This window comes from Barbus barbus (genome assembly GCF_936440315.1).
Source record: "Barbus barbus genome assembly, chromosome: 2".
NCBI classification, from domain to species: Eukaryota; Metazoa; Chordata; class Actinopteri; order Cypriniformes; family Cyprinidae; genus Barbus; species Barbus barbus.
In genome coordinates, this window is record NC_136730.1 from 31,316,503 (window position 1) to 31,334,453 (window position 17,951).

General features: G+C 35.8%; 2 protein-coding genes across 2 annotated transcripts in view; one reads left to right on the forward strand and one right to left on the reverse strand.

Annotated features, from left to right (window-relative positions):
* LOC306844061 (uncharacterized protein) overlaps nucleotides 1–13,829 on the reverse strand; it is a 53,112-nt gene extending 39,283 nt beyond the window's left edge. The window contains exon 1 of the mRNA XM_079375911.1: nucleotides 13,565–13,829. Within this exon, the coding sequence (XP_079232037.1) occupies nucleotides 13,565–13,642 (78 nt within the window). The 5' untranslated portion in view covers nucleotides 13,643–13,829. The remainder of the gene's footprint in view (nucleotides 1–13,564) is intronic.
* A 662-nt stretch (nucleotides 13,830–14,491) lies between these two features.
* The window catches only part of LOC306879180 (uncharacterized protein), a 129,273-nt gene continuing 125,813 nt past the window's right edge, over nucleotides 14,492–17,951 (forward strand). Inside the window, exons 1-3 of the mRNA XM_079431981.1 lie at nucleotides 14,492–14,616; nucleotides 14,762–14,873; nucleotides 15,040–15,085. Of these exons, the coding sequence (XP_079288107.1) occupies nucleotides 14,863–14,873; nucleotides 15,040–15,085 (57 nt within the window). The 5' untranslated portion in view covers nucleotides 14,492–14,616; nucleotides 14,762–14,862. The remainder of the gene's footprint in view (nucleotides 14,617–14,761; nucleotides 14,874–15,039; nucleotides 15,086–17,951) is intronic.

The window sequence follows — 17,951 nt, forward strand, 5'->3', positions numbered from 1 at the left end:
TCGGCCAAATATTGTTCGATCCTAACAAACCATACATACATCAATGGAAAGCTTATTTATTCAGCTTAATGTATAATGTAATATGAAATTGATAATGTATCAATTTCAAAACATTGACCCTTATGACTAGTTTTGTGGTCCAGGGTAACATATGATCCTTCAGAAATGATTCTTATATGCTGAATAAATAATAATAATAATAATAATAACCACAATTGATAATAATTAACTACCAAATGAGCATATTATAATGATTTCTGAAAGATCATGTGACACTGAAGACTGGAGTAATAGCTACTAGTAGTGTATGCACACAAAATGATTATTAACCATAAAAGCACCTTCGGTCAATGTCATGAAAGAACCCTAAGTACAACAGCATCTTCATAGTTCATTTAAATGAAGTTTCCCCACTCATCATCATCATCATCAGGGGAACAGTGAAGTCCTGACAGTCCTTCTTCACCTAATACAAATCATATTTGCATGACATACTAACACCTAGTTGTGTGGACACAGAATTACACAGAATAGCTTTTAGTACGCTACTGATATAACCGGAGTCTTCATCTCTTGTTGTGAGTGAACAAGACATGACAACATTTAGCAAAAGTATAATGCATTTGGGTATTTCTTTGAGGGAAAATTAAGGAAAAAAGTTAAACAATTTACAAATACTATTACAAAATGGAAACCCTGGCAAATGAATGAAAACCATGTCAACAGCGTGATATAAACTGCTGAGTCAAAATAAATGCTAATTAAATGACAGCAAATAAATTGACAGTACAGGCACGATAGATTGTAGTTGCTTTCTCTTCGTGCTATAAAAGGCCCATGGGTATTTTTGTTACAAACACTAGATGGCGCTATTTGCTTTCTTAAATAACTACTACCTTTTAAGCTGGGGTGCACAATAGAGTCTGTATCAGCTTGCAGCAGCACAAAGTGTCAGCCTAATGATGGCGAAAAACAGGAGACGTACAGGGAAAAGTGAATCATCCAGGCATTGATTACTGAGGTGAAGGTGCAATCCCTTTATTAAACATTATTACCTTTTCCTCTCTGTCCCATTGTCCCACCCATTTCACTCTCATAGCCAAACACATCAAGACTGCTGGTTAAAAAAATAAAATATTAAAAGTTGTGAGCATTTTGAATGACTTTTTAGCTTTCACTTTTTCACTGAACTGGTCCTGCATTGTGACAAATTCATTTTGCTCACAGTTCTCATAAAGTTGAACAGAAACACACTGAAAAGCTTTTTTTTTCTCCAGGCACCATTCAGCAATAACAGTAAGATTACCACATTTCACTGCATTCCTTTTCCACAGTGACTGCTGGATTTCATGACTTCAAGGTCCATGGGATGAGAAAACAGAAAAAAGCTATCCCAAGGCTATAACTCTTTTGAATCTAATGAGCCAGAAAGCACCTCTTTCTGATGTCCCGCAATGGTTCTTCCCTGGAATTCTTTTATTCCTATTCCTGTGTAGCTAAGAAAAGAATGACATTCGACCTCTACCACTTAACCAGCTAAGGCTGAGTGGCTCACATGGGGGCAGGTGAAGGGAAAAACATTCACGGAGGTCAAATGTTTACTAAGGTAATGTCAGAAAATAATCATATTGCACTGGCGATCTCGGAAAATGACAACAAACTCAGTATGTCTTTTGCTCATTGAGGAGCCTGACTTCAGATTTAATATGAGAAGACTTTTGAATGCAAGCACATGCAAAAACCACTAGCAGCAATCTGTTTCCAGAACTCCAAGGGGAAAGTTACAGATCAGCCAATGTCTGGTTTGTATAGTATTCACACTTTCATGCTCTTGTTTTCTACATTTATTATTGGTTATTTAATATACACTACTGTTCAAAAGTTAAAATTATTATTTTTTTTTTTTTTTAAGAAAAGTTATTAATACTTTTATTCAGAAAAGACAGATTAAAAGTAACAGTAAAGAGTTTTACATTATTATAAAAAATACTATTTCAAATAAATAATGTTATTTTGAAATTACTAATCATCCTGAAACAAATACATCACTGTTTTGAACATTGATAAAAATAAGAAATGTTTTTGATCGGCAAATTTTTTAGTGCTGTCAAACGATTAATCACATCCAAAATAATTTAATAATAGTTTAGCCTACATAATATATGTGTGTCCTGTGTCTATTTATTATGTATCATGCATGTATATGTTTAGGAAAACTATGTAATCTTTATATATTAAATATTTATATATAATATAAATTATATGAACATAAATATATACATGTAAATATTTTCAAAATATATACTTTGTGTGTGTGTGTGTATTTATATATACATAATAAATATACACAGAACACACACATATATTATGTAAACAACAACTTTTATTTTGGATGCGATTCACTTTGTTTAATCATTTCACAGCACTAATAAAAAAAATAAAAAAAATAATCGAGTTAGATATATTCCAGAAACATATACCAATTATTATTAACAATATTAACTGCTGTAGTACTGGTTTTATTATTATCAAACAATAAAAAAAAAAACAATAATTGAGAATCAGTCATATCTGTTCATATCACACTTAAAAGGTATTGGTATGTGCCATAAAAAACTCTTATGGTAGTCAGTCTAGCATAGTCTAGCTAGCTATCTCTCCAAGGAAGAACCTCATATCTTAGCATTGCATGCAAATGGCACACTATGACAGATAATTATGATTCTGAATCAGACCAGCTGTGGAATTCATCACAAAAGAGTGCTAAAATGGTGAAATCAGGTCAGTGATGTGTGGAAGCTGCATTGTGCGTCCCTTCAAAACAGTACATGCACAAGTGCTCCTGATAATGAGGATAAAGACATCTCCCACACACACTGACAGAGAGACCATGGGACAGTAAGTAGGGTTTGGGATCTCACACAGATTCTCAGACAGCAGGCCAGAAGGCCATTACTCCAACACCTAATATGGGATGTGTCAAACAAATAAAGCTTGGTTTCTGAATTCAAAATGAGAAGGTTTGACATTAATAAGCATCAGTGCAGTGTTTGTGTCTAAAACACATTTTACTGAAATCATACATTAACAATGCCTGCCTTTCTATGAATTGCTGGGCATTTGTCTCCACATCACTGACTGAACAGATAAAGCACTTATCAAATTCCCAAAACACACAAGTTTCCCAAGGGAAAGAGAAATTGTCAGTAAAATGTCTGAGAAGGCACGATATAAACGATATATCTAATCTCTACTTGTTTAAAACGCAACTACGTCAACATGTCCAGGTGCACCGAATGTGGTACAAACGGCCTTCTCTTTAAATATTTGCAGATCAGCTTTGAGCAGTTTATGCAACAGCAGCTGGGCTCTTGAACCACAGAGTCCCTCCTTTCACCAATAGAGGACGCTACAAAGAGGGTTTCTGTATATAACTGCACCCTCAATAGTTATAGACTGCTATGTAAGTAACTCCTCTCTTGGAATCAGCTTTCATTTGTAATATCAGAGTTACGGTGAAAAGAAAAACTAAAATTACAGTGACGTTCGCAGAGCGGGGATCACAGCAGAGAAGCAACTGGACGTGGACTGGCACTCCGATGACTGTAAGACAAGTTCTCACCTGAACTATAATCTGGAGATCTAATTCTATCCCTAACAGAGCGTGTTCAAACCTGCATGCCATACCCAGCTTGCATATGAATCTAAAACTGCAGGGCTCAAATGAATTACGTCTTGAAGCACTTTTGTCATATAGCAGTTTAAGCACGGCAATAGCTGTAACTTTTGGCTAACCTTTTTATTTAGATGATATTTTGAACACATTACTTATAATACTGTTAAAATTTTGTTTTGATGATTTTTTTTTCTCTCCCATTGAAAAATCCTGTGTTGTCACAAGGCAAGAGGAGGATAGATGCTAAAATGCCACGGATGCCAGAGCATTGTTGGAAAAGCATTGCTATGCCAAGAAAAACAAGACAACACATCACAGTAAATTTGTATATTTATGTAAAAAATGAATTATTTACTTGCAAATATGCACATACATAAAATAAATAAATGACAGATCAAAATTCCCATTAAACGTCAATCTAGAAGACAAATTGAATTTCTTTTTGCTAATCTAAACAGCTATGTTTTTGAGATCTAAAGCATTATCTGATTTACTGTTTACTGGAAACAGAGCAAACATTAGCCGCTCTTCACGTGCACATCCACGCAGCGAAACACGGCTGCCCGGAGTTACACAGGGGAGCCACTACTGCCTCCATTCACCACTAATAGCAGAAGCAGATGGCTCTAGCTCTCTAAAGCTGAAAAACTGATACATGTTGAAACAAGATCCATTGTTGCTCATTGTTGAAAAAGACATTGAAGAAACATGCACACACATCTCTATCTGACAAAAGCTGTATAATTACAACCTCGTTTCAATGCAGGCTAGACACAGTTAGACACTAGCATATTACAATGTCTGTCTTGCACAGACTGTCTCACTCCCACCTCAATGGCCTGGATGAAATACTTTTTCACTTTTATAATAACACTGGAGCTAATTTAGATAGATTTTCATAGTGTGTCAGAGGAACGGATGGCTCACTCCTTAAGGTCTTAGATTACATAAAAGGTCAACTTTAGTGTGATTACACGTTTAGACTTGATACTGTAATTCCAATACACTCTCAGAAATAAAGGTACAAAAGCTGTCACTGGGGCGGTACCTTTTCAAAAGGTACATGTTTGTACCAAAAGGGTCCATTTTGGTACCTTATAGGTACATATTAGTACTTAAAGTGTACATATTTGAACCTAATTGATACAAAAGTGTACCTTTTGAAAAGGTACCACCCCAGTGACAGCTTTTGCACCTTTATTTCTGAGAGTGTACGGTGTGTAAAAAACCCATGACACCCTAAACGTAACTAATTTGATACCAAAGGGTTTGTTTGCAGAGCGTTTGTTTCAAATACAAAGTCTGTATGTAAAATAACATGTGCTGATAAACTATACTTATTTTTAATTTTAAATTATATACACTGCTGCTGTACTGGGGTCAATAAGCTTTTTATTAAGAAATTTATACTTTTATATTTTTTCAGCAAGGATGCATTCATTTGATCACAAATGACAGTTAAGACATTTTTTTGAAATTTCTATCCATCAAAAAGGCCTGAAAAAAAAAATGTATCACCGTTTTTAAAAAAAATACTGTCAACATTGATTTGTTTTCAACAGATAGATAGATGGATTTATTTTTGTGTCATATGGAAGGTATGGGGTAAGCACAAGTTTCAGACATAGCATTGAAGAACAAGAAATCACTTCATCTACTGATAGTGCAGTTCAGACAAAGTTTTACAGTATAAGATGACAGATAAAAGAGAGACGTGACATCTAGATCAAGGTCAATCTTTGAGTTTCCATCCATTTCCTCCCTTTCAAAACAAAACGGTTCTAGAACAAAATGTTTGCATTACTACTCTCATATCTTGCTCTCAACACAACGACATAAATTAAACCATTAAGAAATATTCTGTTAAAATAAAAAGTGCCAGAGAGACCGAAACAAGAAGAAATAACATAAAACGAAGACGAAGGAGAGCTGTTGACTACATTAGAATTCAGTGTAACATCAGCGATAGTTGACCTAAACACATATGCACTTAGATATCCTGTTTTCTTGGTCTTAAGATGGGGCTGTGTTTCTCTTAAGATACATTTGTTACATATACAGTATGACATTCCTATAGATAAAGACAAGTCCAATCAAGACTGCCCTGTGTATTTTTCTGGAAACGTGCTAGTTATTAAACTCGGATATGATTAATGTGCCTATCGCCCACCTAAGTAATCACCTCATTCAGCGCAACTCTACCAATGTGTATTTGTACTTTACACAAGCAGGCAGCAACACTGCTATCAAATCTATCAGGAATGCACTGTACCACCTCTCCTGTCTGCTTCACGCTTCCTGTTTGTACTTCACTACTACTCTCTGAACACTGAATCCATCATCACTTATGTTTTTAATGTCTCTGATTTTAGATCACTTTCATGTGCACTCCACTTGCCCAACTGCACCAGAGCAGACATGCCTCAAACACTTCCAATACACATTTGCTAAAGTCTCCACAGCACTTTTGTAAAGGGAGTTAAAATTGCAGGGGGAAAAAAGCCGAAACAAATTCACCACAAAACTACAAATACAGTACATAGAACATCAGATCACATGCATTCCTTCACATTTTTTTGCCAAAAAAAAAGAATATAAATGTGGACTTTATTCTGCTAAAGGAGGAATGCAGGATAGTGCCCTGAATGCTGGGCAACGGGATTTGGCACATGTTCAAGAGGTTCAAACCACAGGTATGGGCTTGAGCAGGTTTTCTACTTCAAACATGGCTGATGTCACTCTGATGGGGCAGGTATACATCAGGGGCCATTTTCACAAAAATCTTAGGGCTAAAAGTCGGTCCAAACTTGATTATTTAGGAGAAACTCTTACAAATAATGGGTGTGTCAGTCAAAATTTTAGGACTCCTAAATTTTTGCTCGTAGAGCATTTTAGCGCTGAAAATTAAGGTTTAAAATGATGGGTAGTCAAGAGGAATTCTACGTCACTTAGACCAAATCACAAACCATCCTAAAATGACTGTTGCCGGCAATCTGCCTCAGAACATAAACACTTTAAAATATTTCACAATAATTTCCCTTTAATTAAATTGTGTACTTCTTTTCTTGCACAGGTTAGGCAAGAAGTAAACAATAATGAGCCTTTATAACCTATTCCACATTCAAGTGCACACATGAAGCTTGCCAAAAGCACTAACAAAAGTAATGACTATGAATGTTTTGGTAAAAAAAAAATAGCAAGGAGATATTTAAATTATCTATGAATAAAATAGTGTTTTCTGAGTGAGTGTGCTGTGAAGATCAAGTTGACAATGCTGCCATCTCCACAGTACAGTTACGCACTTTTAGAGAGAAATGCACCTTTTGTTTGAATTAGTTGGTTGAAAAGTAGACATTTCTAGTTTTCTATAGACATATTGCTCATGCCTGTGTGGAAAGTAGCCTCTACGCTGAGATTCAGTTCATTTTTGTGACTGATATTTTTTGCTATTAAGGAGAATTCAGTGAGTGTTTGTGAATATGGCCCGTGGCATATAACATCACACTCTGAAATAAATAAAACACTCACGTACTATAAACTGTCCAAACATTACTGTGAAGGTTTCCTTACAACATTTTACATTAGCTTTTACAATAAAGGCATAGTTTACCCAAAAATGAAAAGAACACCAAAGGGTCATTCTGTGTCAAATCAACCACATTTCAGAAATTTCCCCGGCTCAAATTTTTGATTTTGCTAATATTTTTTCTGAAGAAAGAAACATGTATAGTGATGAAAGCCAAAATATTAAATGTCATGGATGAATATTTACTAAGTAATCCACTATTTTGTAGAAAAAATGACTTTACAGTATTCCCTTTACAATTCTCAATTCCCTTTACAGTAAATAACTGTAATACCATTTGCATCACGGGAACTGTCTGTGATGTCAGCCCCTTACTGTTCGCATCCACTGTAGATATAAAATATATATATCTATATAATGGGTTCTATAGTATATTGTCTTTTGTCGAGTCGAGTCGAGCCGCACCGCTCTCCGCCACTCGTGTCTGAGGATGACACGGAAGCAGCGGGTTTTGCCTGGGGATGAACCCTCGAGAGTGGAAGAGTTCCGGAGAACATCTGCGCTGTGTATCGATGCACCTTACAAGAGAATAAGACCTGCAAGCAAGGTAAAAATATATGTACGTTTGTGTCAGATTTTTGCACACCAGTTTAACCTAGTAACATTTACCCATCAAAAACATGGTGGTAGCAAACTTTACTATGGTAAACGGTGCTGTCGTTTCAAACGACTTTTGTTAGCTTATTAAATATTATTAAAATTGTTTTTAACCAGCGACGCTTATCTTATATTCACATTAAAAGGATAGTTCACCCAGAAATTAAAATTCATACAGGTTTGGAACTACTTGAGGGTGAGTAAATGATGACAGAATTTTCATTTTTGGGTTGGTTAATTAATATGAAATTTTGTTCAGGTGTTAGTTAATGTTGGCCATGCCTATTGAGAAAATATAATTGTATGTTAGCTAGGTTAAATAAGTTTTATGGCTAGCTGCCTTTCTAGTTTTAGAATTAGTTTGTTATAATTTTTTAAAGGAATTTAAGATTTACTGCATTTTTTTGTATTTGTGTTTTAAAGGCAACTGCAATGAAGCATCGAGAAAGACATGAGCATGCAGCCACCCTGAGACTGATAATTCATGGTGAGAACAACTATGGTTTTGAGAGATTTGTGTTTTCTATATGAGGTTTGCTTTTTAAAAGTGCGACATTTGTACTTTTTGTTTTTCAGAGAAGACATTTCTGTCACTAACAAAGTGGATGGTGAGCAAAGGTGGTGGCCACGTTTTGGAGCAGCACCTGGGTTTTTCAGCTGGCTATGTATTCTTTGGCTGTTTGTCTTTTTTCCCCATTACATTTCTGTTGCCTAAAGACTCTTTGTGAGGATAAATCCAGAGGATACAACATAATGCACTGCAAAACGCCCGACGGGAGAAATGGTGAAGATGCACTGTTCCAGCATCAGAAGACTGTATTTTTAAGTGTTATACATGCAATGTTTTAAATTTGATGTTTTGTAATTATTGTGTCGGTTTTAACTGAATGCCAGTAGTACCTATGTAGAGTAAAAATTAAATGAATTCTATTATAAAAAAATTATAAAATCTAATGAAATCTATATTTAAATGTATGAATTATAGTAGTATACTGATGAATTGGATTTTTTACAGTAATTTATTGTAAAACGGTACAGTTTGCAACTGTAAATCAAATACAGTTTGCTACCGTAAATCTTAATTACAGTAACCTAAGTTTCTGTAAAAACCCTTTGAAATGTTTAACAGTGCTGTTTGATGGTAAGTGTATGATGCCTAGTGCTTTAAAAATCTGTTCAGATATTAAAAGTCGTGTAGTGTATTCCAGCCTTAACCCAAGAATCCCTCCGTGTCTGCCTATCAAACAGAGAGAATGATAAAGAAGGTGATGTCTGGAGCAACAATAGATGTTCTCTTGCTCCCATTCAAACTCTAATGAAACATGCCTCAGTCTCAGACTGAGATGAGAAGATACCTAAAGCAGACAAACCTTGGCACAAAAAGTCTTCATACTGTCCAGGTAACTTCTCTCTCACTGTTTTTTCACAGTTTGATGACCTCTCCATCACTTAAACAAACACAGAGTGCATGCATGTGTTTGTATGTTTGGTGTAAATTAGTCACCCACTGAAAAAGTTGATATATGCCAGCTGTGGGGGGTGAGGCAGTGCGGGAAACAGAGATTGGGTGTGAGAAGAGGATCACTGTCCAGCTAATCCTAAATGGTATTTGCATCTCTTTCACACCACATTGTAAGTATAAGCACACCAACCCTCACTAGGCCTTCAACCAGCAATAGATTTTGATCAAGTCTCCTGCTGCTGTGATGTTTCTCCTGAGAGAAATACCTCAGTAATGTATCTTCATATCTGAAACAGTAACTGGTATGTTTTCAGTTGGACTAGAACATTTATATCATAAAAAAAACAATTTAATAATTTTAATGTTTAACAAATTATTAAGTCTGGGTGAAACTGAACTTTTAAAATGCATGTAAATTTACTTAACGTTTTAAACTCTGGTCAGATTTGCCAAGATATCAAAGTATCTTCCAAACTTAAATTATCTGAGCCTTAAGCTTACTATACAACAACCATTTTCTAATTTTTGTCTGTTCTATTTCTCCTCAAAACATCTGAGAAGTCAAATTAAATAATGACTCAGAACTGTATAATGACATATTGAAGAGTATTAAAGAGCCTTTGACCCGTGAGGGCATGAAGTTCAGCATAAACATGACTCAGAATGTCTCTTCACAGTCTTGATACTAGCCTCTTAAAGAGATAATTCACCCAAAAATGAAAATTCTACTGTTCAGTAGTTTAGTACTGTTTAATTAACTCAAGATCTCGTTCAAAAGAATTATTCGTTTGTGAACCATACATCCCTCTACACCGTTTGGCTGATGCTATAGATTATAGGTAATAATATTGTAAATAATGTTCAGTTTCTTGCATAGACCAATCACTTCACCTCAATATATCGTCAGGAGCCACAGGTATTAATTTTAGGTACCTTGATAAAAAAAATGGGCAGACGCTGACTTTGATTTTAAGCATCACGAAAGTTTTAGCTAAAAATCTTCTTTACTGTTCTACTGAAAGAAAAAAGTCACCATCATCTTGGATGGCCTGAGGGTGAGTAAATTAAGAGCAATTTTTCATTTTTTGGTGAACTATCCCTTTAACTCGTGAAACTATAAATCCAATTCTAGAAACGCAACATAGTTTTAATAAAATAATTTTCTAGTGTGAGCTGTCATTGTGAGCATTGCAAGCACTTGTGGGCCTGGTTTGGAATAAGTTTCTTGCATGGCTGCCTGTGCACATCTCGTGACCCTCTCTCTCTCCTGCAGGTGAGATAAGACTGGAATTTGCTTGTCCTCTAGGAGAGAAAGAACTATCATGAGCTGCCAACCCCCACCTTGCTCCCCATATCCTGGCATAAGACTGCTGCAAAACCTGGGCACTCAGGGTAGATATCTCTGTACTGAATGGATGTTATGGCTGCGAACACAGATTGCTTACGTTTGGGTTGACTTCATGGCGTGTGTTGTTTTTTCTTTTTTGAGAGCTGAGGTGCGTCATCATTTGTGACAAGGGGTTTTGGTGGATTATATTACACACACAGACATGTGCAAACCAACATGTATGTGCATTACCATATTATGTACTGTATATACAAGCAGATATGTACACATCCCGGTATGTAAGTGTGCTCATATCTGCGCTCACACACATATCTGAAGCAGAACACGTACAGACGCCACACACACACCCATACATGTTCATACACCTTGATCTGCACAGTGTATGGAGTCCCTCAAGTATGAAACGTTCAAAGCAGACCCCTATGGTTCAAGTTACCAACAGACTCTCTGACCTGGTGACTTCAGGTTCTGGCATCTCCAGAAGAACAAAAACCTAAAATATTCCAGATAATTAAAATTTTAGTTTGTATATAAACAAAAATTAAAACAAATATATATATATATATATATATATATATATATTGATTACTGACTAAGGACATTTTTGTCTTCAATTATTATTAACACTTTGTCATGTGATACTAGATTTAACCACTAGGTGGCCAGTACTGAAAGACAGAGGAGTGGGAATTGTGGCAAGGAATTCCATTCTGCTTTGAGTTAAAAGGCTTTGACATTTTAAAAATAGGAGAAAATCTGTTCTTTAACACTACATTGGCGCCTCAAAAGGACATCTCTTGGTTAGATTGAGCGGTATCCACCAGGATCATTTCTAGCCTTTGATTGGCACTGGTGCATAGCCCCAACACCCCCAAACACCAAGTTTCCCAATATTTTGATACTTTTTTGATAAATGTTATGGATAAATGGATATAAACTGTCTTCACAAGCTGCACCTGCAATAAGCTTCATTGCTTCATTGTTGACAAACAATAGAAGACATCTGCAAGTTTTGTTGTCTACAGTGGATTAATTATCCAACTCATCCAGTGTTCTTTTATTAGTTTTATGACTTATAAAGTCAGAACTTAAAACAGCTGCAAACGTTTCTATGCCAGAGTGAACTGTCTAAATGAATTAATCTATTTCAGACCTTTTTGCAAAACAGTTTGTCCAATTAGATCAATTGTTATTCATTCACAAATCTGGCATCACTATTTCTGATTCTAAACAGACACATGACATTATTCATGCTAAAATATTATCAGACAAGGATTTATCAATGGACACAGCGGTATTACTGTCCCCATGTCCCAGTAAAAGGGGTCTAGTGATGACTCTGGCAAAAAGTCTAAAAACTAATTTGCCTCATTATTAATTCTATTGTGAACAATGTCAGATTCACTAACTGTATCTTTAAAAAGCATCACTGAGCAAAAGCCAAAGCAAGGAACTCTAGCCTCAATGATAGCTCTATTTGTGTCACATTATAAAACAAATGTTTCAATTTTGGAATTGGCCTATAATCAGTGCCACACACTGTCTCCTTGATAATCCACATCAGGCCAACATAGAGACATACTGGACTGGGGGGTGGTACGTATAAACTGGCATTTTTGAAGGACTTGAGGGGTTAAGAGGTTGTGTGAACAATAGGCTGTGGTTAGACTCACTTATTGAATAGACCTGAGGGTCGTGCAGTCTTGGTCTCGGGGGATGGGCGGCACTATATTTCTACATGCCTATCCTGATGCCTAGCAAACTCCTCCCTCTACGAATGACAGATGCCATCTTTCACCTTGTAAACTGAGAAACAGAAATTGGGCGGAACCTTAGGAGTAAAATGAAGGAGCTCCAGAATTCTTATTGAGAATCAAGACAATTCAACAGCCAATCATTGGGAAGGGAAGTGCAAGCTACATTTACACTCCCAGTTGGGACTGGTGCACAACAATGCCCTTTGGGAAATGCAGGGACATGATGTGTTTTGTTGTAAGGCCACCACATGTGCTCTTCTGTCCCTGCTGTATCTGTACCTCTAGGACAGGTCCCTCCCTAAACATGTCCTCACCTGTCTGCCTCCTGCTACTGCCTACTCTGACAGCGGGACAATGAATCGGCCACATAGTGATGCCACATCTTTGTATTTGCGACAATGTATCCAATCTAATAATAATTAGTATTAATACAAAGCATGTCAGATTGACCAGGATCACTCTCTGGTGTAGTGGCTAACAAGACAGCAAAATTGTGCTCAATTAATAGGTTCATATGGGAATTTTACATTGAGTAACCACTGCTAAGAAACCACTGCTAAGAAAAAATATTTAACATAACCACTGTGAGGTTAACCAGTATGCAATATTATGAGCATTTATGAAATAAAAAAACTACTGATAATAAATACATAAGCAAAAAAAAAAAAAAAAAAAAAAAAGCAAACACAACAACAACAAAAATAAATACAGACAGATAGCCTATAATATTGACAAGAGTTAACAAAGTTTACAAATATTATTAAATGATACCTTAAAGTTGCTGTTTTATATCCAACATTAATAAAACATTTTAAAAGAACATCCTACATGTTTCTACATGCAGTTGGGACTATTAAAATGTGGTGAGCATATCTCTGCACTTGCACTAAATAAAGTAGAGGCAAACAAATATAACGGGTTGTATCTTAACGACTGCACATGAATACCCCATGTTTCAAGTCACATTGAAGTTTTGCACTTGTTCTTGCCGATCTCAAGGAAACCGATACTTTCATGTTATAAAGTAACCTGTGTTTATAAACTTTAGCTAAAGCGTGTGTGATTGATCCAAACCAATGGCAAGAGTTGTTTCTCTTTAAGTTATAACTAAAAGAAGTAAAAAGCAATAAGTACTTACGGCAGACTCCGATTTGCGCACCTCTGTACTTATAGTGAGCAACACCAGTAACACCGCGCCGAGACACTTTAAGTTCATACTGATTTTCAAAGAATCTGCCCTCTTAACATTGACAGTCACAACTATGAACACTTATTGAACTTATCATATTCCTCCGTTAAGCTAACTGCAGAACCAGCACGTTTTTTCAAAAGTTACAGAGGAAGTCTTGTAAAGTCTCAAGGCTGCTGGCAGCGCTCGCAATAAATGTAACCTTCACTTTACTGAATCCCCTTAACCTGCTCACCGCACTACTTCATATCCCTCCGCCTAAAACCATTCTAGATCCCCACAAACGTTAAGCTTTAAAGTCATGGGAGGATGAAAAGTTACATTTAAATATCATTTGGGGCTTTTTGTTGGATAAACCATTAATATAAAGTATTATACTCACTGTTACTTTCTTTTGATTTTATAAGGGGACATGTTAGCGATGTCGTGGCGGAGGACGCATCACAAATATTGAAAAAAAATAAAAAAAATAAAAAAAAAATATATATATATATATATATGCATTATTTTTTTCGAGGCCATTCTCAAACAGAAGGGTGTAGCTATATATGCTACCAAAAAAAAGACTCAATTTAAAGTTCACTTTTTGCCCGATATATTTGTTGCAGTGACATTTGCTGAAACAAATGGAGATAGACTTCATAGGAAGGTTTACTTGTTCTCTTCTGCTATTTTAAAATTAAAATGAGTAATTTTGCAGCCTATTACTGATTATTAATATTGAGGTAGGCATGCATTAATCTGTATGGAGTTACTTGAACTCTGATAAGTTTATTTATGTAATTTTCATTGTTTTATTACGTCCAGTCGTGTGTTTCAGCTTACATGAGTGGCACAGTGTTTACTGATAAGTTTGGTTGTTATCGCTGTTTGTTTAGAGGCAAAAGCGTGAGGCGCGGGTGATTGACGGCTGAAAACCCCGCCCTCTTCTCGGAGCACAGCGCACTTGCAGCGGAGCGCGATCGACTGCCGCGAGGAGAGCGTTTCAACAGAACTTTCTTGTGAGTGAACTTCTCTTATTCTCAGAGGACACGCAGGAGCAAATCTTCATAAAAAACGTATTGCATGTGCAAAATTATATTTTCATCTCTCGTTTAGGCCCTAATTGTTTATATTTATCCTTATCTCACTTCTTGCCCTTCGAAGTGGACGAACCGCTCAAATGAATAGGTTTGAAGTCATTAACAGAGGCTTACCGTGAAGACGCCGAGGATACATTACCTGCGTTTTCCTCGAAGCTTTGCAAAATGAAGCTTTGGTAAGTACATTTATATCTAGAGATGTCATTTTATTATGCTTGGTTAAAAATTCAGACACTTGGATGTTAAATAGTCTAGTGGTCTGTCAGTTTTAGTCACCGAGTTAAATAAAGTGCTTTATTTCTTTAGAGCACATGTGATGGTTTTGTTTGTCTCCATTCACAGGAGTTGTGTGTTACCAGTTGTCTTGTATACATTGTCTGCTCAAGGGGTAAGTCTTCTATCATTAATAAAACACAGTACTTCCCCTTGTGGATTTTATCGCAGGTATAGGTTGGATCATTTGTTATTTAACTGAAACTCCAAGTTTTTCTTAGTAATATACATTTGGCTCATCATGTTTGGGTAAACTTTTGCAAACACATTTTAATGTTTTTATGAGACACAATCACTTCACAAATTACAACCTGTGAAGTTTTGTCTAAAATGTTCGTGTGCCTTTAAAGTGGTTAGGTACTGTTCATTAGTCATCATTAGTTTTTCAGTGTATTTTCTTGTTTGATGATTTGGGAAGTGTCTCAGTCCTCTCAAGACCAAACTGACAAAACACTCCTCCTTCTAATTAAAATGCAAAGTACCCTGTTTCTCTGCCACACCCATTTACCCTGTTACTACCATACTGACACTCAGTATTCTAATACGTATGTCATTCATGGATGTTTAAATATATCCTCATGTTTTACTCTTCCTCTGTTTTATTTTTTCACAAGAATTTGCCTGCATATTTAGTATGCATAAATTACTGACAATTTATCATCTTTGGCTCATGTTGAAGTGATTATAGCAGTATACCTTTTTTCTTTTTTTAGTTGCCTTTTTTGTAGATACAAATCTTTAAAGATTAGTAGAGATGTTAAATTGTGCAATATTTGGAGGTAGTAAGTTGGATGTTTAGCCTAATTGTTTCACATAATTTTAGTGTGAATCATTATAGAGGTGAATTATGAAAAGTTATCTCTTGAAGCTTTATTTGAAAGTAAGTTATGATTGTTCTGGATGCCTGTAGAAGTTAAGGAGTTGCCTGGGTGTGGGAAATAGAAACAGAGTCTTGCATTTAAGTCTATCAGTTAATGGGAGGAATTGTAGAGAGCATGACATTAGAGAATAAAGACTTTATCGAGTGGCATTTTGGATGGGCTCAAACTGATGTGAGAGTAATGCAGGTGGGATGGTGAGTAGTAGCAGTGTAGTCTAGTCATGAAATAATTAGAGCCTGCAGTAACAAACAGCTTAGCAGAGTAGTAATTAATGGAGGGCTGGATTTTCCTCAAGTTCCTTGTGTAGCATGAAGCAGGAAAACAGTTTTGATTCAGTATGGTCCACAATGGTAAGTGTGTCAGCTAGGAGCTAGGATGTTTTGCATGAAGATGGAGAAAAATTACTATTGGGGGGTCTTGCCTCATTTGCACCTATCACCTCACTTTAAACATAGATCTGTTTGAAAAGTCACCAACAGAATGTGTGCCTTTAGATGCTTATGTTTACTAAAATAATTGAATAATCTTTATTTACATTGCTTATAGTTTTATTGTCCATAGTAGAAGAGCACTTCCCAAAACGCCAGTACTTGTAAAAATAATTTGAATTTTAATTCAGTAAATTCTACTTCCTGTAAATCCATTTTAGGTTCCAGTTCCTGTGTGGGGTGGCCAATTCAATCTCACACTAAAGAACTGATAAGGAGCCAATTCTGAATTCTGAATTTTTCACATCCCTGGTATGTAGTCATAAAATCAGAGATAGAATCCTATCACGTGGTCACAGGAGCTGCATTGGAAGTGCTTGTTAATACCATGTGTAATCTCTGTGAATGCAGAGGCATTTGGTGTATATGACGTGCAGTTGATTGTTGTCAGTACTCAGTACAGTATATGAGAAACTGAAAATTTAGATGACACAATTGAGTTTTTTGGTGTGGATGGAGAACAGTAAGAAGCCAAGCAATGATCCCTGTGGGACACCAATGTTGTTGATGGGGACTTAAGAGAGTGGGCTTTACCACTTTGCATGACCTATTTTCCAATATCAGAGTAGATCTTAGACCAAGAAACGAGTTCAGATCTAAAAAAAAATTTACATCATGCACCCATGTTTAATAGATGCTTGGGAAATAAAAGTCAGTAAAGTGAACGTTTTCTGGACAGTGACTCAGTTTTCTTTAAACAACTCCTAATGTAGACATCATTTCAACTCAAACTTTTTGGAGGTAGATGGACCTTGTAGAGGGTCAGACCTCCAACATCATTCGGATGATGTCAGCAAGAATGAGGAGAAAAGATCTTAGGAGTCTTTGATGGGGTCAAGACAAAGGTTAGGGTCTTAGGTGAATGGTTTTACCATTCCTTTTTTTTCCTACGGGCAAGAACAATCATGCTTTATTGCAGTGTGCTGATGTTTAACAGCAATTTTAAGCTTCTACATGGATTTTAAAGGGTTAATTGACCCAAATTCTTTAACTGGATTATGATGAGCAGGGAAATACAAGAAGCCTGGTATTAGTGAACTAGTGAAATAAAAGTAGGAGAATGTCTCAAGACTATAGAGAAGACTTTAGAAAATTAAACTTAAGTGTTACTGTCAAACTATATTTAAAAAACTCAGTTTATTTGCTTTTAGTGTAATATCTCAGTTTTAAGAATTTGTGATTTAGCAAATGTTTTGTTGATCAATTTTATTAATTGATCTTTTAAAGAATAGTAATATAAAAGGTTAATTTACAAATATTTCAAGGCAAATGCCATTAAAAATTTGTCATGAGGCAAGAAGAAACTGGTATTTAGTTGGAAGCACCAGATTAAAGATTTTATTGGACCCTTTTAAAATAAAGTCTCACTCTTTGTGTAGCACACCAGGAAACATGTTTTAGAAAAATCTAGAGTTTGTGTATTTGATAATGCTACAATATAAATATGATATCATAAACTGAGTAGGGTAGCAGTTTAAATATTTATATAAGGACATATGGAATGCACACCACATCCTTTATTTTGATAAATATGCACAGATAAGCCATCACTCCTGGCAGTTCTTATCTGCAGACACTCAAAAGCATTGTTCTTGCAATGATTGTATATTAT